Source organism: Neodiprion virginianus, chromosome 6 (assembly GCF_021901495.1).
Source record: "Neodiprion virginianus isolate iyNeoVirg1 chromosome 6, iyNeoVirg1.1, whole genome shotgun sequence".
Lineage (NCBI taxonomy): Eukaryota > Metazoa > Arthropoda > Insecta > Hymenoptera > Diprionidae > Neodiprion > Neodiprion virginianus.
In genome coordinates, this window is record NC_060882.1 from 2371270 (window position 1) to 2393761 (window position 22492).

General features: G+C 40.7%; 4 protein-coding genes across 7 annotated transcripts; 3 read left to right on the forward strand and 1 right to left on the reverse strand.

Moving 5' to 3' along the window:
* The first annotated feature begins 455 nt into the window (after nucleotides 1–455).
* On the forward strand, nucleotides 456–6351 carry LOC124307244 (dehydrogenase/reductase SDR family member 11-like). The gene is made up of 11 exons (XM_046768760.1): nucleotides 456–542; nucleotides 1086–1414; nucleotides 1838–1964; nucleotides 2083–2215; nucleotides 2296–2445; nucleotides 2557–2580; nucleotides 4199–4508; nucleotides 4622–4748; nucleotides 4913–5045; nucleotides 5141–5296; nucleotides 5396–6351. The coding sequence occupies exons 2-11, from the start codon at nucleotides 1114–1116 to the stop codon at nucleotides 5435–5437; spliced, it is 1503 nt and encodes a 500-aa protein (XP_046624716.1). The 5' UTR covers nucleotides 456–542; nucleotides 1086–1113; the 3' UTR covers nucleotides 5438–6351.
* A 738-nt stretch (nucleotides 6352–7089) lies between these two features.
* On the forward strand, nucleotides 7090–10103 carry LOC124306663 (farnesol dehydrogenase-like). Its single transcript, XM_046767516.1, has 5 exons — nucleotides 7090–9151; nucleotides 9265–9391; nucleotides 9463–9595; nucleotides 9676–9828; nucleotides 9895–10103. The coding sequence occupies exons 1-5, from the start codon at nucleotides 8851–8853 to the stop codon at nucleotides 9937–9939; spliced, it is 759 nt and encodes a 252-aa protein (XP_046623472.1). The 5' UTR covers nucleotides 7090–8850; the 3' UTR covers nucleotides 9940–10103.
* A 1419-nt stretch (nucleotides 10104–11522) lies between these two features.
* Nucleotides 11523–19168, forward strand: LOC124307019 (arylsulfatase B-like). Of its 4 annotated transcripts, XM_046768298.1 has the most exons (11): nucleotides 11786–12045; nucleotides 13166–13357; nucleotides 15787–15959; nucleotides 16029–16259; nucleotides 16388–16543; nucleotides 16614–16869; nucleotides 16957–17114; nucleotides 17222–17357; nucleotides 17443–17882; nucleotides 17942–18365; nucleotides 18453–19168. In XM_046768298.1, the coding sequence occupies exons 3-11, from the start codon at nucleotides 15798–15800 to the stop codon at nucleotides 18473–18475; spliced, it is 1986 nt and encodes a 661-aa protein (XP_046624254.1). In that variant the 5' UTR covers nucleotides 11786–12045; nucleotides 13166–13357; nucleotides 15787–15797; the 3' UTR covers nucleotides 18476–19168. The 4 variants fall into 4 exon arrangements, with proteins under 4 accessions (XP_046624251.1, XP_046624254.1, XP_046624253.1 ...); XM_046768295.1 differs by lacking the exon at nucleotides 11786–12045 and adding an exon at nucleotides 11523–11601 and having other exon boundaries at nucleotides 17942–19168; XM_046768297.1 differs by having other exon boundaries at nucleotides 11787–11945; nucleotides 17942–19168.
* A 92-nt stretch (nucleotides 19169–19260) lies between these two features.
* LOC124307020 (ankyrin repeat domain-containing protein 27-like) lies at nucleotides 19261–21372 on the reverse strand. Its single transcript, XM_046768299.1, has 4 exons — nucleotides 21103–21372; nucleotides 20874–20979; nucleotides 20440–20740; nucleotides 19261–20363 (listed from the first exon to the last, which is right to left on the reverse strand). Exons 1-4 carry the CDS (start codon nucleotides 21148–21150, stop codon nucleotides 19469–19471), a joined length of 1350 nt encoding a protein of 449 aa, XP_046624255.1. The 5' UTR covers nucleotides 21151–21372; the 3' UTR covers nucleotides 19261–19468.
* Between the last annotated feature and the right edge of the window lie 1120 nt (nucleotides 21373–22492).

The window sequence follows — 22492 nt, forward strand, 5'->3', positions numbered from 1 at the left end:
CATTGAAAAATACTACGGCATTTTATCAACAGATAAAGATAATCAACGACCAAAAGCTAACAGGTTATACAGCTCTATTTTAATGAGGAAGAAAAGCGAGTGGCTTGTACTTAAAAATCTATCGGAGTAGCGAAATGTCATCAGCGTGTGACGATGTATATATTTTGATAGACGTAAGTAAGAACCGAAGTTCGGACGGATCAGCGGATCAGCGGATCAGCACATCGGCAAATATTATTAAGACATAATGATCGATACAAAACGCGTGGTATAATTAACACGTGCACCATGACTTTGGAATCTTCTCTATTTATTTTATCCTTCCCCTTCTCGACATGCGTAGAATTCACAAGTGATAAAGTACAGAATACTAATGTTAGAATCGTCACTCGAACGAGTTCGCTAACTTCCGAATATTAATGTGGCGTAGATGACCCCCCACTCATTGATTAGAGGATTTCTGGTACTTATAAAACAACAACAGACTCAGGACAGTCTCAGTCAAGGAGTAACAAGTGTTTCACCGAGATTGAAAAAACCCGGTGAGATCCTATTGCAGCCTTCTACTTCACCGGGGCAAAATCCGCTCGTTTCGTCGTTTCTCAAAACCAAAAATTCTGATCAGATTTACGTAGCCTGATTGCAATACCATAACAAGAGATCAGATAGACAATTAAGCCAATTCGATTACGCAGTGCTAAAGAATAGGATTATGACTATAAAAATTTTTTTTTTCCGTGCATTCGTACAGTATTGAGCTCTCAAAGTTAACGATTTTTTTCAATCATTTTCTCAAATGGCGTCATAGAACAAACTATCATTTTCTTTCTTCGGGATGAATTTTTCTTTTGAAAAACATTGAACAATACTGTATTTGGATCTGAATCTCGCATGGAAAACGCACCGTTCACTCGATAAGTAATAATAACTTGGTAGCCGGTAGAAATGATTGCTGCAAACGTGATTTAAAAACCTTAGCAGTTAAGTCCTTAAAAGTCAATCAGGGGTATTGGAATCTTATCAGTAATGATATTTTGAGAAATGGAAAAAGTTATACAAGTTTTCAAACCTACTTAACTGCGCAGTGATCAAGGGACAAATCCTAGAAGAAGCATGGATCGATGGATCGGGAAAGTCGCCGTTGTAACCGGCGCGAGTTCAGGAATCGGCGCCGCGGTGACCGAAGCCCTTGTCAGGAAGGGTCTCTTGGTCGTAGGTATCGCCAGGCGGGTAGAGAGACTGGAAAAGTTATCAGCGAGTCTTGACGGAGCCAAAGGGAAGTTTTATCCTCGAAAATGTGACGTCGGCAAGGAATCGGATCTACTCAGCGCATTCGAGTGGGTGAAGACCGAATTGGGGGGCATCGACATTCTCGTTAATAACGCCGGCGTGGTCAAGCACTGCAAAGTGATGGGTGAGGAAGTAGGATGACCTGCTAGTGATCAACGTCACTCGTTTTGTCCTTTTTTATCTATCACGATTTCAACACCTTGTGTTAAAATTAGGCGTATACTTCTGTAACCGTAAGACTTGTCGATTGACCCTGAATTTTCTCATCTCATCCACACTCATCACCTTTTTGCGAACAGTATTCATATCCGCACATACTTCCGTGTCGTGACGTTCGTTGTTTCGTCAGTTAATGTCTAAACGAATGATAAATTTCCGTAATAAAATAGCTGTGGCGAAGCAATGCAGGTTCAATAGTGTCCAATCACTGGTCCTACTTCTCAAAGTGCTCGACCAATACGAACCATATTCGTCTCCTTATTTCGCGTACCTGCGGAGAAATCACGAGTCCAACTTTCATCCACTAACGATCGTTACCAATTCCCAGATGACAACATCGACTCCTACCGCAACATGGTCAACGTTAATTTTATGGCAACGGTGATCGGCATGCATAAAGCTGTGGCTTCGATGCAGCACCGAAAAGTCTCGGGTCATATCGTCAACGTAAACAGGTGAGTTTAATTCGGTATGAATGAAAGACAGAGTCGCGTGATCTTAGCAACTTGAGCAGATAAAACGTCGCTCGAATCGTTATAATATGAATCCGAGGATCACGCTTGCGACTTACAGTGTTCTTGGACATTCGATTGCCGACCTGCCGATGCCAGTCAGCGTCTACCCATCCACTAAATATGCCATTACGGCATTGTCGGAAGTAACACGCAAGGAACTGGCAGCTGATAACGTCAGGATAAAAGTAACGGTATGAAAAACCAGATTTTTAGAATTTAATTTCTTCTTCTAGAACTCCTAGTAAAAACAAATGTGATATATTTGACTCAGAGCGTCAGTCCAGGCTTCGTCTCGACAGAAATATTCGAAACTGGAGGCTTATCTGAGACCGAAAAATTGTTTCAACGTACTCCGCATCTGCAGCCGAAAGACGTTGCCGACGCAATCGTTTACGTTTTGGGTACACCGGAAAATGTTCAGGTTACTGCAATGTTGTATTTTACTATATCTCATAAAATACCGAGTTTCAAAAGGAGAAGAAAACACGCTGTTCAAAATTACTGATCTTTTTCTTTCATTTTTCATTGTCAGATTTCCGAGCTAACAATCCGGCCCGTTTGCGAAATGATATAATCAGAGGCGATAAGAGTCCTAAAAGATATTTCAAAGTGACAGCCTCAACCAGCAGCACCACTTTGCGTCAAAGAAGATTGAGACGAGCACAAGTACTTCGTCTATGAAATTATACTAATACGTTAAAAATTTATTACAAGTACAAAGCATGATCTTGTAAATTTAACAATTGTAGTTTTTCAAAATCTATTACTTGAGATCAGCTAGTTTGAAATATATTACATTTCAACATTAAAGTGACAATTATTTCTACCTCTTTGTAACTAAAATTTATTAGAAAACCAGGGTGTCGACAAATTTGATCGAATAAAATTCCCTGACTTTCTCTCATCAAAAAATTCAGAATTCCTTAACCCTTTTTCCCGAAACTTGAGTAATTTATTAGATACATAAATTTCGATCTAAAAACACACAGATAGCATTGCTTCGTTTCACACAAATAATTGAAAAATTGAACAATACCATTATCGGAAGTTATTTTTGCCGAATTTATGAAGTATAACTGAAGTTTGATTTGATTTGATAAAAAAAAAATACCTTGTATAAACACACAAGAAATATTCGGCGTAGAATCTACCCGAGCACAACCCTAGTTCTAAATTGTTTCCCATTTCCTTCCAAATGCTTGTTTTCCCATTCTACACTGCTAATTATCTTAAACAAAATCAAAACCTCTAACTTCTGTAATCGCCAGGACCAGGTGATTCGAACTTCGCGAAATTCGAATACATATGATAGGTGCTATTACCAAGGGTATTACCACGGTTTTTAATTACTTCTTGGATTCGGAAATTTTTAAATCCTAGCTGATCACTACAGTCGATGTCCGGTGTCGCGGACCGCTGATTCGCTGATTGTTTAGCCGGCGCTTATTGTTAGCCAGATATCGGGATAGGCGTTGTGATGTCCTCAAGAATCCGATGCCTTCGACGGAAGCCCAGAGAGTTAGCGTCGTGGTGTAGTAGTTGTATGCAATCTCCGTACAGTCCGTTTCAAAAAGCTAGTTTAAGAAAACGAAAATAAGCGCAAATACGTATCTTGACCGTAGTGATGGCTCAACTTTTTACAGACGTTTGAAGATACCGTGACTCCGCTGAATCCGCTGCCGATCCTGTTCTTGGTATCGCGTATAAGTACTCGAAAAGAAGAGAAACAAAAGCCTGAAATACCTGATTCGTTAGCCTGTAATTATCCCCTGTCCGGGTTTCGGAAGCGTGACTCTCGTCGTGACGCTATTTTTAGAAATTATTTACAAGTGATGTGGCGATATCTCTAACCTTGGGTACCGCGAAGCAGGTTTCGGGAAGCAGTTATTGGCGCACATTCAAAATACCACGTTACAATGAAATACACTGAAAACGGACTTACGAACCCACTCCCTGGAGTTTACACCCCTTCTTCAAACTTCACATATATGCGAGGCACCAATGAGGTTATAAATGAACGCGATTTCCTAACGGAGCACAGTTGTCGCGCATTGCGTGTCGCTTACATATCCGAGAGCTATATCTTACTTGAAACCATAGCCTTCAATTTATTTCGATTGTCTTCGTGAGCAAGATAGCTGCTGATTGTGAGCGCAGGCGGAAAGTATCGTTAAATTTGCTACATGGATCGGTGGGTCGGAAAAATTGCTCTGGTCACGGGGGCCAGCGTCGGTATCGGTGCTGCTACGGTCGAGGCGCTTGTCCGAGAGGGTCTCAAGGTCGTAGGAATAGCCAGGCGAGTCGAGAATATCGAGAAACTCCGCGAAGAGCTTAAAGACGAGAAAGGGGAACTGTACGCGAAAAAGTGCGACGTCTCGAAGGAGGAGGAAATCCTCGCGGTTTTCGAATGGATCGAGGAAAACCTCGGCGGCGTCGACGTCCTCGTTAACAACGCCGGGGTGATACACGCGGCAAGTCTGACCGGTGAGCAAAGTGTTTAACCAGACGACGAGGGGGTGGTTCGATTCTTCAAGTACCTACTTGCGTTCTTTCAACCCATAGAGAATGGTTACCGGTACCGGATATTTCATTTCCAGACGGAGACACCGAAGGGTTTCGCCGTTTACTGGACGTCAACGTCTTGGCAGTCGCTCTGTGCACCAGGGAAGCTGTACGACAGATGAAAGCGCGCCATGTCGACGGTCACATCTTCAACATAAACAGGTTTCTTCACTTTCCGTGCTAATCAACTCCAGACGTGAGAAAGCTTCTCGTCTGCTGCGCGTGTAAAGTCAAACGCGATTGCTAATTTTACAGATTTAGAAACGTAGAACAAGTGCAGAAGTTTCAGGTGAACCGTAATCAATTATTTTTTCCTCATTTCGCAGTATATTGGGTCATTACATTTTCAATCCGTTCGATATCTACAGTTTGTATCCAAGCAGCAAGTTCGCGGTGACCGCGATGACCGAGGTGGTCAGAAAGGAACTCATCACAGCGAACACGAAGATCAAAATAACGGCAAGTAAAACAATCTATGAAAAACAGAAATTATAGAGTACAAACTCGATTATAGCGCTGATGTGCAATAGTGATCAACGCATTATCGTTTTCAGAGTATCAGTCCAGGATTAGTCGGGACAGAAATATTTAGTGCTTATGAAGGGAAACCGGATGCAGATCTGATGAAACTACAAGTAATGCCTAGACTGAACTCGGAGGACGTAGCCAACGCTATCCTCTATGCACTCGGCACTCCACCGCACGTTCAAGTAAAAACCTGCCATTAAACCACACAATGTTTTACCTACTCATCATGTATCACGCACGTATCTTCACCTTACATAGCGATAAACGCAACTACTTCGCAGGTATGTGAGCTGATATTACGTCCAGTTGGAGAAGTGTTGTAGGATCTGTGGCCCGAGACGTGAACTATATATACTTACAACGATTGGCGTCATGAGTCTATTGGTACTACGATAACGTAATCAGCGCTGCTACATCTTTTATGCAACCATCTCCGTTGATACTTTGACTATAAGAATAGTGATAAAAAATCACGATTCTTTTATTAAGAAAGGAAGTGTTTTCTTTGATGAAGAAAGTGAATCGAATCATGTGTGTGTTTCCCTTTTTGGTTCCACGGTGTCCCCGAGTCGGAGACGTACAGGCTTAATCGGAGCGTCAGCGTTTGGCTAGACAGTCACTAGACCGGATCAGCCCGCTTGCGATAATAATCTACTACTGTACAGATTTTAATGTACCTTGAATTTCGAATTAATTAGTGCTGATAAAAAACACCTGCGGCCATCGCAAAATATAATACCATCGCTAAGCTCATCCATGGGCGCTCAAAGAAAGTCACCTATGGTATATAATATCGTCGAGCCGAAGCTGTAACGTAAAATAAAAGCTAATCGTACCCGTTCGTCGTTAGGAGCCGTAAAAAAAAAGTAAATAAATCCCCTTATACGTTGGGAATACGTTCAGTTATTCTGATACATTTCAATTAATTCGAAAAACATCTGAGGCTGTAAGCTATCAACATATACGTATGTTGTTATCATGCCTAAAAATCGTTGCGTTATTCGCAAATTCAAGTTATTTTGGTATCGTTTGTTTAACTTTTAAATTATACACATTTGCGTGTTTTGATTTAGTCTTTTAATAGTTCCTTGTTCATAAAAATTGCAAATTCACGTCTTTCGTACAGTGAAAATTTTGTACGTGATCCAAGCTTCAATCAATAACTCTGTATCCAGTGATTATTTCCTTTCAATATTACTGAAGAATTATTATTATAAAAAATTTAAAATCTCATTCATTCAACGTGTTTTTTTTGATCGCTCGATTCCTGTCATGTGTCTCATTAGCTCTGAGAAATTAAAATAAATCCATTTCTTATCGTTTATGAGAGAAACAAACATAAAACACAAACAACAATTATAACCCATAGTTGCAGCGAACTGAGTACTAATCGGAGTCTCGTAAAAGTGGCGTATTCATAGCCAATAATAGGCTACATGTTAACGAGGTTGAAGTTAGTAACGTTATCGTAACGAAACATTGTGGGAAAAAATCACTATTTTCCTCATTTTACCCAATGACTTTGAGGGAACTAGATTTTTGAAGTATGAGTATGGTTTGTTTTATTACGGTCTACTGAATTTCAGATAAGGGGCCATACTTAAATTACGTAACAAACGTAAGGGAGGGGAGGGGTCAGACTCGATTGTTACACTTTGTTACGATACGGGGGAGGGGGTCTTTTGATGCTTGTACGTAATTTTTTGAATTGAATGTAAAATTTTTTGATAATTAATAAAAAAATTCAAACTGAATTTAATAATTAATTAATAATTAATAAATAAAAGAATAATGAAAAATACAAATGATTTTAATAAAATTTTATGCTATTTCGTTATTTGATTCCGAAAAATTACGTACAATTTGGGACGGGGGGAGGGGGGGTTGACATTTTGTTATGATCTGATACACAGGGGGGGTAGGGGTTGAAGAGTTCTTCAAATTCCGTTACGTAATTTAAGTACGGCCCCTAAGGCCAAAAATCGCACAATAACGGTTTTTTCTCAACATAAACCGTTACAACAACGTTATTAACTTCAATACGATACATGCCAACCATACGTTCGCAAATTTCCACTACAACGTTGAGAATTTGCATTCAATAGTATACAAGTCGATTCACAATCGACTAGTCGTTATAAAAAAAATGGTAAGGTAAATGTTTGAAATTTCAATAATTACCAAATTTGTCTTCCTAAGTCGATCGCTAGGCCGAGTTCTACGCGACAGGTATCTAATTTTTGTGGCGGCGTTGTGTCAATTTAAAAAAAACGACTTGCGCTCACACTGATTCAATTACAATGAGGTTTGCTCTGAAAAGGGTCCGTTAATTATCAAGACTGTCGACGACAAGTAATTTGCATGTCGCGATATGTTCGTATAATGTATAACGTACAACGACCACGAGGGCATAAGTGTATCAATAAAAATTACGCAATTCGACGAATAAACGGAATTATATCTCGGAATTTCAGTCAGCAACATCGTGCCTCAAAATTCCGATGCAAAATGTTTTTTCATCCTCGGATATCACTTTGGAAATTTATGACGTACATGAAAATTCCAAGGTACGATGTTGTTTTGCTCAGTCGTCGAGTTGATAACTCATAGTCGAGCCAATCCCAGATACGATTATATTTCTCATTTCATCATATATTTGTATAATACTTTTACATAATTTCAAATTCGAAGTCCGTGAGCCAGTGTACCTCTCGAACGTATTAACTTTCTGATAGTTTGGGGAATTCTTATCTTCTGTCTTAAGCTGATAATTACTTTTTGTATCACGTGCACGGCTTTCGCGTTTTCTTGATTCATTAAGCGGGAGTAACGCGACCGTTTTTCCTCGAATCGACTTGCGGGCGTTTTCAATATTTTCAAGAAAATTATCAATAACTGAGATAAAATATGTTTATTCTCCTAATCAAACTGATTAAGAAATATCTGACCACTCTTTCTAATAAGCGAAATGCTTTCAAATAATCAATAAGTCCGTGGTTGCCGTGTCGGGAAACGGTCACATAAGCCCAGCTTAATATGCCCAAAAGCGCAAAAATCCATACATGTGTTAGAAAATATATGGTGTGGATCAAAGGCCAAGAGGGCTTTACGCCTATGGTACATGATATACGGAGATTATTGGTTCCGGTTGAAATCGTAGTTTACGCAACAAGGGCGTAAAGCGAACTTTTTCGCACAAGTGTCACGCCGATAACACGAGTGTAAAAATTCAACGCCCGAATTGCATGCAATATTTTTCGGATTCTGGGAGTACCTAAGGTTCGCGTGTATGGTGTCGATTGCTGAGTGAAAGTGAAGTTTGGCTTCTCATTTTACACACACTTTCAAAACTTTACACACCGTGTACGAAAAGGTTTACCTTACGCCCATAAATCGTCACTTAACTTTTTCATTTTACTGCCAAGTTCTATCACTTTGAGATATTGCATTCAGCCGTTTTCGAAATTAATGCGAAAGTGCGTCAGACAGACTGACACATTATTCCCGCTTCATGCTGATCAACTGTACCGCGGAAAAAATTTTTTTCCTTATTGCTTTCTCTTATCATATTACTGATAAACTTAGACTTCGTGTAACTCTGTTGTTACAGGCGATGTCGATACGTCTCTTTTATCCGTATTATGAATCCATATAAATGGACTGGCGGGATTGTTCCGGTTAGTTGGTAAGCAAAGTCGGTTGAGCACGTACAAAGTAAAGCTGTGTGATATTCTCAATGAATCGCTGGATCGGAAAAGTCGCTCTGGTCACGGGGGCCAGCGCCGGTATCGGTGCTGCAACGGTAGAGGCTCTTGTCCGAGAGGGTCTCAAGGTCGTAGGAATAGCCAGGCGAGTCGAGAATATCGAGAAACTCCGCGAAGAGCTTAAAGACGAGAAAGGGGAACTGTACGTGAGAAAGTGCGACGTCTCGAAGGAGGAGGAAATCCTCGCGGTTTTCGAATGGATCGAGGAAAACCTCGGCGGCGTCGACGTCCTCGTTAACAACGCCGGGCTGATGCACGCGGCAAGTCTGACCGGTGAGCAAAGTGTTTAACCAGACGACGAGGGGGTGGTTCGATTCTTCAAGTACCTACTTGGGTTCTGTCAACCCACAGAGCATGGTTACTGGTACGAGATATTTTAATTCCAGACGGAGACACCGAAGGGTTTCGCCGTTTACTGGACGTCAACGTCCTGGCAGTTGCCGTGTGCACGAGAGAAGCCGTGAAATCGATGAAAGCGCGTCACGTCGACGGTCACATCTTCAACATCAACAGGTAATTCCTCTTACTTCGCATTATATTTCCGGAGTTACGCGTCCATTCGTTAATCGATTACCACTTTGCAGTGTCCTGGGTCACTACGTCTTTACGGCCAGCGATCGCTGGAGCTTGTATCCGAGTACTAAGTTCGCGGTAACAGCAATGACCGAGGTAACCAGGAAGGAACTGATCATGGCGAACACGAAGATCAAGATAACCGTGAGTATCCATAGAACTATAAAAAGAAAGTGTCTGTTAATATTTCCTGAAATCTTGCAAGTACCCATAATTCATTTCAGAGCATCAGTCCAGGATTCGTTAAGACGGAATTGGTCACAGTTGCCAGTTCGGAGTCGTGCTACAAGGAGATGCTCAGTATTAATCCATCCTTGAACCCGGAGGACGTCACTAGCGCAATTATCTACGCTCTAGGCACTCCGGCACATGTCCAGGTATAAAAAAACTATTCTCAAATCCATCCCTGCTACCACTGAATTATACGCATGTTTTTATTTTAGGTCTGCGAGCTTATACTACGTCCAGTCGGCGAGACAATGGCTTGATCGACTTTACAATGCAATGTACCTACGCCCTGGGAGTCTGTAAAATTATGTGAGCTGTTTTAATTGTTGAATAAACAATACGTTTTGTAATGTAGGCTTGCTAAGATGATCAGCAGTAATAATAATATTTTAAGTAAATAAAATTTTATCACTGGTGTAAAAGACTCTGAAATAAATTCATTCTAATCGAGGTCAACTCGAATGCCGGGGATCGAGAAACTGTCTCACTACTAGCAGCACGTGCTAAATTAGTCCATATCACAAATGCTTAAGTTTAAGTGTTAACAAATGTGCCTCTGGTGCCGAATCCAGCAATTTCGTACTCGAATCCAAATATCTTCACGGCTCCCGCATCGGTACCAGTTTCAAGTTCTTATATTCAATCATTATCTCCAAACAAAAAATGAATGCAGCGAGATTTGCTCATAATTTTGTACAAAGAAAAAAAAAATAGTTTTCGCCACAGTTTGGAACTGCAGGTTGCGCTGAAAATTCGGAAACCCAATTGACACAGCTGGTGAAATTTGCCATATAATATCGGCGAGCTGGTTTCAAATGTGTTATACGATCATGCGTACACTTGTGGTAATGGCAAAATGAGTTGTAGGATGAAAGGAAGAACGTTGGCATTAGGTTGTATAACGGCCAAAATTTATCACGATATTCGGTCGCGCTGTGCAATATTCATTAGCTGATACTTGTAACGAAGTCAAAAGTCTTTCGAAGATCAAAGATGATGTAAAAATAAACATTTCAAATCGTTATCTTGCAATTGAATGAGTTAATCCTACATGTCTCAATCAGTCACTGATACTTTTACAAATACCACAAAGTAATTATTCTGAGCAATAAAGATAACTCCGTTTTCAGGTAATTTTATTCTGACTTCAGAACTGATTATTTGAAAATAACTAGTAGAGGAAAGTCGACACCAGGAGAAAAGATAACGGAATCCACTGAGAGTTCATCTCTTTCTGATATCTTGGAATGTAACGCAACGAGGCCGCGGCGGAAACTTGACTCACAATTTAAAAAGTATTTTCCTATTCCTAGTTGTCGATCTTCTGCGGCACGATTTACACCCGGCAGCCAAAAGAAACAGAAATATAAAAATTCGGAACAAATCGTCTCGATACGTGAATTCAAGTATCTACGTTGTATACTGTCAGCCTACACGTCACAAAATATGATATCCAAGCTTTGAGACCCAATTGTATATGGTGGAAATAACGGCTGAGTTAACGCAGAGAATCCGAGAGCTCCATCGTCAATTTCACCTAGCATTATACCCGCCGAAGTTATAATTTGGTCATTGGACGTTCAATGGACCAGAAAGACGTAAACGAGGAAAATTACCGCGCATGTAAAGTAAAACATTCGGATTCTCGAATTCCAGAGTGCGCGCCCAGCCGATTACACATTATTACAAAAAATTCCGAGGCTCTCCCGTCAGCGTTGCATAGATATAACATAAAATCCAATTGTTGATAATATTTGAATATCTTGATGATTCGAGCGCGCATGCGAACGTGAAGTACGTCTCGTGTATCAGTAGAAGCTAAGACGTGATAACCCTATAACGCCTATAATTATAGCAGCGGTCAAAGAGGTATTGCAGAAACAAAGTCCTGCGAGTCAGTGCGTGAATAAGAGATGAAAAAGGTATAATACGAGCACCTCTGAACACGAGATCTTCGTGTACACTGAGAAAAGAGTTTATTTACTATTATCAAATGTATAATTGGATATAGCGAAATAAATGTTTTCTTATTATTGTCAAATATCAATTGAACCGAATAATGATCGATGGAAATTTGTTAATAGTTAAGAAACCATATTTGGCTTAGCCAAAGTTTGATAATAATGACGAAACATTCATTTCACCACATCCAAATATACGTTTGTTAAACAGTAAATAAACTCTTTTCTCGGTGTATCGTTTACTCGTGTTCCAGCAGAAACAGCTGAATTAATATTCCCAACGTGTCGTAACCGTGGAAACTGAGGTAATGAATTTTAATTGAGTCACTTATACTCGTCACGTTTCACATATGGACGGAGATGGAAGCTTTCCGAGCCTGCGGAAGGATTCTTACGTGAACCAGGGTAACGGAATATCGCACGAATTATCGATTCACCTTCTTCCAGTCGCGATTCTTACGACAAATGCATAATGCATGTAATCGATGCTCGAGTTGTAACCGATGACGCGTGTCCTGACGGATCTGAATTCGCCGATCATTAGTTGCCCGAAGGTCGTGCCTGGTTCCCAGAACCCCTTGAAATATAAATTTCCAAGCCATTGTTTCACAGTTTATTCAAATACATCGAAACGATTACGAAATTCGCATAGAAACTTCTATTATCAATAGTCTTGAGAGATTCGCAACTGACATGATATGCGGCATAGTCAGCATGGCCTAAATCAATTCAAACTGTTCTCTTATCTAACGGCTCGCTTCTTTTTTCTATGAGCCTTACGCGTCGAGGCATATCTTGGATCATCGGGTCATGTGTGATTATATACATTGTATGTTTTCATGTGCTGCTCAATTTTGTACGACCCATCCTATTCCTATTCGGAGGGAATACTATGTGTCAGCGGTAAACGAGGCTTCGAATCTACTACATACTTCATTAAAAACCAATCAACACTCTGCTTTTATCCATTTTTATTTGAACACAGCTGAACAATCGCACGTACAGCAAGGTCATAAGTACGATCTATCAATCCAGCAAGTATCGAGTCAATCGATTGATCAGTCCGTCGACACGACGATTCGTAAATTCGTAATCACTGGCCGAGTCAAGGTCTTATTATTGCAGCAGCTTCTGTTCGAACTAATTGCCAATTAGACACCGTTGGATAGCGTATTATCCATTGTCCACAACCGTTCCTTCATTGCAAGCAATACGCTGAAAATTACCATACATACACACAGATATTATCGGAATGGACTATAATCTACATCCTTGCATAAGTTTTCATGAAAGTATAATAAGATTTCCAATATCATGCATCGTGAGCATGGAATTGATCGTGATATACCTTGCACTTGCCTGACGCATGGCACAAAACAGGCGAAAGTGCATCAAGGCGAGGAGATTTAGAGACCTGGCAAGGACAGGGACAGTTTAAACGATTGTTAAAATTGCATAAGAGAGTTGATTTTCATGACATTGAATCAGTTCAATGAAAAGAAATACGTTGCAATGAATTTTCAAGCTTTATCCCGAGACCTGGAAACGTCCCGTTCTCGATTGGTCCCCACTCGGGTACGCAAGCAGAGCAACGAGTCGATCAAGAAGGACGTTGTGGCTCGACAAATTCATGAAATCCTTACACCTGACAGTCACCCGTGGACCATCAACGACTTGGAATACCCGAGAGATTCGACTGTAATTACTTTCATTACTTGTGAGTATTTTACCCTCTCTCACTTTTTATCGTACCTACATATTGGAAGCGATGGTAATCACGACCCCTTGAGCACCAAGAGTCGTTAAACATTGAAAGCATCTCACGTATTTTTCCCCCAACTCCCTACCTCTCACCACCTATCCTCCGCGTATTTTCTTCATCTTTGCGATGTTTTTCCTCGATTTTATATAACTTTTCTCACTACTTTATCACTGTTCTTTTGTATCTTGATATCTGATGATGGTGTTGATCGTTATAAACTTATTGAATATTCGTTGGCATTATACGCTCAGTTTATTGCTCATCGCTGGTTTCATATTTTCGTTGCAATCCCTTTTCGATTTTTTCGTCAATTCTCACAAGCTACACTCTTATAAAAAGCTATATTTATAAAGAGTGGCATGCTTCTGCATTCTAAAGACGCGTTAGTGATTTGGACAACGTTCGTTTTTTGTTTCCGAGAGCTAAGTTCTTGTATAAATAATCAGACGCGAGAATTGAAAGTGAGTAAAAGCGAAAGACGATCTCGCGATAGTAAATGAGATGTGACAAGTACCTTAACTTTCTAGCAACACAATGATATCCTCTGTAATCCTGTTCTTACTTACTCTTTCGTGGTTTCAACTACAATTAAAATCTGGTCCGTGTGACAGAAACACTGGAGCGAAAAAAGAATAAGGTTTTTATGAAATATTACGTGTACAGTACTTGACTAAGTGAATTCGATTTTTGGAAGCCGTGGAATGTCTCGAGGCACCCACCAGAAAAAAAAAATCGAGAAAAATGGATCGTGTACTTTGTGAATTACTACCGGGCGAACAACAATGGTCGGAATTCATCAGATTCGACACAACAGCCCAATACCGTTACGCGAGCTGAGCGGTTTTTCGTAAGTTTGTTCGATACTGATCGCCGTTGACCATCGGCAGCAGAGTAGAAGACCCAACTTCTATTCAAGTCCTCAGCTTTCACCATCTATCCAGTGTATGCATAGTTTTTATAACGTGACATTCGAAACCGGGGGTCTTTCTTCTTTATTACTGCGCGGCAATGACCTTCCATGATCGAAAAACTTCGCAAAAGGCAATTTTCAAGTTTTCAAATTCCGCGACGAAATCGTGAACTTAAATAAGGCTTCAAATTTCGATCAGATATTTATACTGGGCACAAATCAATAATTTTTTTTAAAGCGATTTTAAAAGATATTAAACAATTGTTAATAATGATCTATGAAGGGCGAAAGTTTAGTTTGCTCACTCACAGAAAGGTGGTGAGTCTTCTTCCATCACGAAACGAGGAAAGAATTTTGGTCCAGTGTCGAGTAAATCAAAGATAATGGTCACGGATGTTTAATCGGACAGTCATATTGTAACATCAACAAATTTCGTCAAATTGTGACTTTTGAGAATAAGCAAATATTGTAGCGATAAGCTTTGTTGTAATAAGTGCACGAATTCCTGAGAATAATCGGAATTTACGTGTTATATAAATACACGCATAACGATAGGGCAGAAATTTTGTTCAGGATTTGATCGACAAAACCGATTGTCGGATAGACGTTAATTTCCGACGCGTAATGGCTAAAAACAAAAAAGTTGAAACACCGAGTCATTCTGTGAGAATAAATTCTACGTCTAGAACTAATTTAAGTTGATGTCTTATCAAACTTAATCCATTGATCTATGTGGTGTGATCCATGTGTAAGGGATCTGACCAAGCGAAATCCTAAACCTCTCATAGAACCGTTTCAAACCTTGTGAAATGTTTTTATTAGTTGAAAAAAGTATGTGTGATTTCTTGTAAATTTGTATTCGAAGACGTTTAGACTTTAGAAACCGATGAAATATGTTCATAAATCGATAACTTCTGAGATTCAATTAAATAACTGGAAATCTATACCGATTAGAAATCTCAACTTGAAACAGTGTCTTTTAGAATTTTGGCGCTCATGAAATTTGGATTACATCGTTAAGTATGCAACAGTACAGATGTGGCAATCATTTGCTACGTCCAAGTATTTATACCCATAGGTATACATCGAAGGAAAGAGAGATCTAGAGAGAAGGGAAAAAATTAATAAAAAAAAATCAGCCGCCAAGGACAAATCCATTCTTTGCTCAATCGTTTAAGTTCAACTTGCTAAACTATCGCCGGTTAACCATATCAGTAATAATTACAAATATCGTTCGCTACCTTAAAGACGTAAGATTATGATCTCGCCCCCACCACCCCTCTCACATGTTCAATCACAATGTCTTGATAGACCATTTTTTCTTCCGCATTGCGCAAATTCTGATACCATATTTCGACAATGAAACTCATTTGCACGCGCACTATCAACATGAATAGTTACAAGTCTGTCGGGAATGGAGATTCGGTTGACAAAAACAAGAAATTGAACGATTTGAAAAGTGCTTCTCTTTCAGAGTATTCCCGGATGGACGCCGTGTGGTTACGGCTAGCAACGTTGCTGGCCGTGCTTTTGCACATCGCAGGAAGTCCCAGTGGAATGCCTTACAGTTCAACAAGGGAACAGAGATCGAAGCCAATGGAAGGATCAAAAAAACCACACATAGTAGTGATCCTAGCCGACGATTTGGTAAGCGATCTATAAATAAGCGGCTGTCTGACGATATTATGTTTTTAATTGAAAAATATCTACAACCAGGGATGGAACGACGTTAGTTTTCACGGTTCAAACCAGATACCAACGCCGAACATCGACGCCTTAGCTTATAACGGCGTCATACTGAATAGCCATTACGTACCCGCCTTATGCACGCCCAGCAGATCTGCGCTGATGACCGGAAAGTATCCCATTCACCTTGGAATGCAGCATTCAGTTATATTGGAACCAGAGCCTCGAGGGCTACCGCTCAAGGAAAAACTGATGCCAGAGGTGCTCGACGATATTATACTCTTCCAAACCGTTGATACAATGTGATCGTAATTTTCTCTCTTCGTTAAATTTCCGCGCATCAGTTTTCACATTATCATATCACCAGCATAGTAATTCCCTTTTCACAGTACCTGAGAGATGCGGGTTACAAGACTCACGCGATTGGCAAATGGCATTTGGGCTACCATAAAGTGGCCTACACGCCAACGTATCGAGGCTTTGATTCGCACTTTGGATACTGGAACGGGCTTCAAGATTATTACAGTCATGAAGTAGCTGCTACGGTGAGTTGTCAGAATATACTCTGAATGCCGCAGTCTACAGTCTAGTAATAGCGAATCATTTTTATTTCAGTTTGACTCCTACCGAGGATTCGACATGCGGAGGAATATGACAGTCGCCCGGGACACCGTTGGAAAATATTCCACCGATCTTTTCACGGATGAAGCGGTTAGGCTGATCGAAACCCACAATCCTGACGACCCGATGTTCATGTACCTGTCACACCTTGCTCCGCACACCGGCAATCAAGACAACCCCTTTCAAGCACCCGACGAAGAGGTAGCAAAATTCACGCATATCGTAGACCCAGAAAGACGTATTTACGCGGGTGAGTATAACTGATCAGTCCTTCAAACAGTTGAGGATTCTTCCGAAACATCGCAATTTCTTACTAAATCCTTGATCTCCGATTCAGCAATGGTGTCCAAACTCGATCAGAGCGTCGGCGAAGTGGTGGCAGCCCTAAGGCGACGAGAGATGCTGGAGAACAGCATAATTTTGTTTATGTCTGACAATGGTGCTCCGACGTACGGAATTCATAGCAACAGAGGAAGCAACTACCCTATGCGCGGGGTGCGTTTATAAAGATTTGTCGTACAAACGAAAACCATTCGCAGATTGTTTTTGGGTATGAATTCTTAATATCCAGGCTCATAGATAAAGATTCGTCTTATCTCCAGATCAAGGATAGTCCATGGGAAGGTGGAGTACGCGGCGTCGCGGCGATATGGAGTCCCCTGATAGATGCAACGAACAGAGTATCCAACCAACTCATGTATATGACTGACTGGTTACCAACACTCTACGCGGCTGCAGGTAAAGTGGAAAAATGTCCCGGGGAGCCGGATTTTGCAATGGCAAACACCGATTATCATGTATTTTGTAAAAAAAATTTATTCAGGATTGGACGTCGCAGCTCTCGGCAATATAGACGGTGTTAATATGTGGCCAGCCTTGCGAAGTAACAAGCCAAGCCCGCGTTCAGAGGTAGTGGTGAATATCGATGATGTGGCAAATTACGCGGCCATACGAATGGGAGACTTTAAATACATTATTGGAGCCACTAGCTCTGGTTTAGAATGGTACGGAGAGTCGGGAAAACCGGAGATCGAAGCCATTTCTGAGACTTTGGCAAACTACGATCCAGATTTGGTCATGAAAAGCAGATCTGGGGTTGCTCTCACTGGTGTAATAACAGCTAGGCAAGTGGAAGAAGTGAAAAAAATGAGGGAAAATCACATAGAAGGAGCGCAGATGACTGTTACTATACTGACTGCTCTAAAAATTCATTCCCTGAGGAGCGAAGCCGTGCTAAACTGCAACGTCAAAGAAGAAAACAAGGTAATTGAAGCGATAGTCCTTAGAAGTCTTTATACTTAACGAGGAAACCGTTCTTTCAGATTGCCTGTAATCCGTTGGAGTCGCCGTGTCTGTTCAACATCAAGGAAGACCCTTGCGAGATGGTAAATCTAGCGAAGACAAGGCCTCTAATTCTCGCGACGCTGGAAGAAGCTCTGATGCGACATCGAGTGACCGCTATTCCAGCGAGCAACGTTGACTCAGATCCAAAAGCTAACCCGAAGAACTGGCAGGGTATCTGGGTGAACTGGAACGAGCCTATCCCGATGAAATTCAGCAGCACTGATTCGGAAGAGCCAAAGAGAATATCGGGGCCTGCGATCGCCTTAATTGCGGTTTTACTGGGTTTAACAACGGTCGGGGTAATAGTGCTGTTCACAGTGAAGTTTAAGAAGAATTCATGCACCGAATCTCACCCCGAGCATGGCACCTTCCAGCAGATACCCGGAGAAGGGAATGACAATGGTAACAACTCCGCTGTTTTAGAATCCACCAAGATCCTACCAAATCCGAAAAGTATACAGAGTTTCAAAGAGTTCGCTTCTCTCAAAGATCTAGCACGGAATATCGACTGACGGAGGGGTCAGAGGTGTGCAAGATACGGGCCCGTTTCCACCAGCATCATAATTACTTACGTCCGAAGCGAGGCCGTTAATCGCTGATCTCCGTTCCCTTTCTTCATTTCTTTTTCACAGACTGCAGTATGCAATAAACGGGCATACATGGACTTGCGAAAAGATATCGAGACTGGGAACGGGGACGAAAAACTGCGAGTCTTATCTGCGTAGGCTACCATTCTTAAACATCATCTCGCACTACCTCAAAATTCAGAGAGCGCATCACTTTGGTATGGTATGTATACCATCTGTGACTGCAGCGTCATGTATCCATCTATACTTACTCGGATTCCCATCGGTAACCGAAAGATTCCGAGATGTGTAACGGAGAAGTTAAACTTGCTGGTCAAGTTTTTAGTACTTCTCTTTAATTACCTCTTTTCCTATTACAGTCGACTCTCGCATTAGGGCCGGCAACAAAGTGAAATGTTAGAAGAGAATAGAACCTATTGTTGGCAAGGGTATGCTAATTCTTAAAAATATCCTCCCCTGCACCCCCATGACTGGCCATATTGAGAGAGTCGACTGTATATCGATATCTGCACTTATTTTATACATCTATTTGTACATATTACATAAGATTGTGCGAAAGAATACTTTGAAGGAAATTATTCTTTCGAGTTGATTCTAATAAATTTTGCACAAAAACTAGTATGGGACTATTGTTTCACTGATTCTGCCTTCATGTTTCCGGTACGATTCAAAATGAAGAGCAAAAACATATAATTACACACAAAAAATTGTACTGTAAAATATTCTTTTATTTATGTATGTACGAAACAATTCGTAAGTATCGTAAACTTTACGTAATAAGTAGTACGAGAATCAATTTTCATAGGCGTATTTATGCTACTGAATTTACAGTAGTTTAATAATATAGCAAGTCGTTGTATTGCGTTGTCATTGTCATAAGTCCGCGTATAAAAGAGAAATTAATCAAAAAAGAACGAATCAATTCTGTGTACACTTTTCTAACATAGTAGCCAATTGGTGTATTTGTCTGTCTAAAGGAGTGAAATCTTGATCGGATCTAGCTATAACATCGAAGAGTTCACCGATGGGTAATTCTGTTTTTACCTTGCGACTTCTGCCTGGTAAGTCGTGTACTTCTAAGTGAAACAAAATACCTACCGCTGCCTCAAAGGTACATAAACTATCGGAAAGTCCGTCACGCGGCGATGCGGACCAAAGGAAATTTTTTATGTAGTGTAAATCAGTCACGAGTCGCTTAGGACGAGATTTTACGATTACGTATATGAGCAGTGGAATCAGCTCGTCTGTGGATTGAGTATAAACGAAGGACGAAACCGTTATTTCGTCATTTTCAGTCTTTGTTTGTACTTCGGCAATTGCTGCTTTAACCTCGGCGACAATCAGATCCAGCGTGCTTCTCAAGCAGAGCGATTTCTCCAGCGGACCTTCTCGTGCGTCCAGTGTTGCTAGTTCAACTATGGCAGCGGGTAGTGAGATAGCTAACGACTCGTCAGCCCCCAGTTGATCAGGTGTAATACCAGCATCGAAGAATTGACTTAGTTTCTTATTGAGATACATATCTTCTTGCAGCAGCGCACGCGAGAGGAGATAATATATCTTATCGTACATAAAGTGCATAATAAATACTTCCAAGGAGGTACTAAGCAGCTTCTGAAATCGAGCATCTCGCTGCAGGCAAAGACTCTGCTTACGCATGATTATTGCCCAGTAACGACGAGTGAGATCTTGTAGCATTGAACTGAGTTCCTCGGATGAATTAAAATCGTCCAAATCAATTTGCTTTAGCGTGGATTTCAGTTTGTCAAACTGAGTATTCGCTTGGTCCGACAACTGATCAAGGAAGCCTCTTGCACTGCAAATTCAACAATTAATTTGTAAATTTTTCTCAACTTCTAGCAATTGCTTGCAGACTTACTCTAGTTACTTACTCCTTATACGAGACGACGCTACAATTCAATTTCACTTCATCTTCGATCCGACTATTCGGCGAGATATATTTTGGGTGAATCGGCATTTCCATAACGAGTATTACGTATACTTGAAATTCCTTGTTGTATCCTTTCTCAATGGATACTATCCCGACCTTATGTTGACAATTGACCTTCGTTGACTCATTTTCCTCTATTAGCTTCAGCGATGTGTTTTCAAATTTGTATAAACAAGAATTATCTTCTCCAATTGAAGTGAAATGGTGTGGTATTTCAGGATGTGGTTTTAGAATGTGATCATCTAATGGGCAGAGGCAATGTAGAAAACCATATTAATTTTGCCTGCGTCGTCAATTACTAAATAATACTGAGTTATTGACCAACTAATGGTCATTGCGACGTTCCAAATAAAAATATGTACTAAGAATAGTTACCGACAAATTCATCCGTTATCGGCAAGCCCCGCAATGAGTTACCAGCAGGCACACAGATATTCCAGCATTTCGATAACGCAAGGTCATATTTTCTTGTATATTCATTCTGGAAATCACAAAGACAATCAGTATCGTAATTGGTAACAATTCAGAAAATGTATGGCGAAACGGAGAATACAGAATTAATTCATAAAACCAGGTACTGAAGTAATAAAATTTCGAATCTTACCCTTAAAGTATGGTAAAATTCGTTGTAAACTATCTCGTCAGGATCCATTATAGGTTAGCGATAAAACGGTTTCGGTAATTTTGGCAGATTGGATGAAATTTATGCAACATTATGTTTTGTGAATACAACCCACAACCTTTGTCATCGCACTCGAGCTGCTACTATCGCAATATCATAATCTGATTACAGCAGGCGAGTCATCTGATAAAAGAAGGGGAATGTTTACAATTCAGTGTCACATGGTCACATGTTGGGCACGTGTCAATGGAATGCAGTACTGGTGGTGCCATCGATGAAAACTGAAAGTGACTACGAAATAGAGGGCAAAGGATGCGTACGAGCGCCTCCTCACACAAATTAGGTTTTTGGAACTAACTTTCGGCGATGAATTGATGTCGGTAACCGAACGATATTCACCACTACGAAGGCAGTGGATAGTGCAAGTCAATCGAATGTTACTCGTTTGCTGGTATATTAGTCGGTTCCCGGCATGAAAAAAATCGTTCAATTTGCGTTAGATCAAAATGGAATAATTCAGTGGTTTGAGCAGTAAATGGATCACTCCTAGCGAATAAACCGTGCCCTGTAAAGACATCCAAATAATGTCGTGAACAGGATGGCGTTAACTCGTCGTGTGGTAATTCCACACTCCTCCTTAACCGACGAAAATTACAACTTGGCAGTATTTGACTGCAGCAGACTGGATTGTCGATATTTCTCGGTGTACTTGTAAAAAAATTGCTTATTTGCTCTGAAATAGAAAATGGTATGATTAGGTAAACAAATTGTAGTTTTATACACCTAAGATCCATTTCATAAATACTTACCACAGATTTTTCACTATCACTATACACTTTAGCTACACTCAGCGATTTTTATCCCCGCGCGTTGAGCGCCGCGCCGCTCGCGAATGACCAGTTTTCTCTCAGAACCGAAGAGTATCAAGTAAGCGCGCAAAAGGCGCAGTCAAACTTGAAACTTGGTTTTCGTAAAAAAATTGAATAAAGAGCTGGATGCTCAGCATACCAAGTGTACTTCGCTTTTTCATGTACCGTTTGTGAAATCGACGCGCAAAAGGCGCGTCCGATTCCCGTGATTGATTAACGCGCAAAAAGGCATGTCAGATTAATGTGTTAAAATTGTTTAAATATCTAGGAATTGTCGCGAAATTCTACAGAAACCCAATCCGCATCTGCGTCTTTTTGAATTCGACGCATTGCGATACGGATTGTTGTTCTGAGATGCGAATCAAGTCCGGAAAGGAGATTGGGGTGAAGAAAAGGCATGCATTATTGTGTGGCGTGACGGTCGGTGGTCCTCTTCGACGCGAAGTCTTCGAGCTCAGCATCTCTCCTCATCTAGCGTACCACGGAACGCGATAGATGATCGA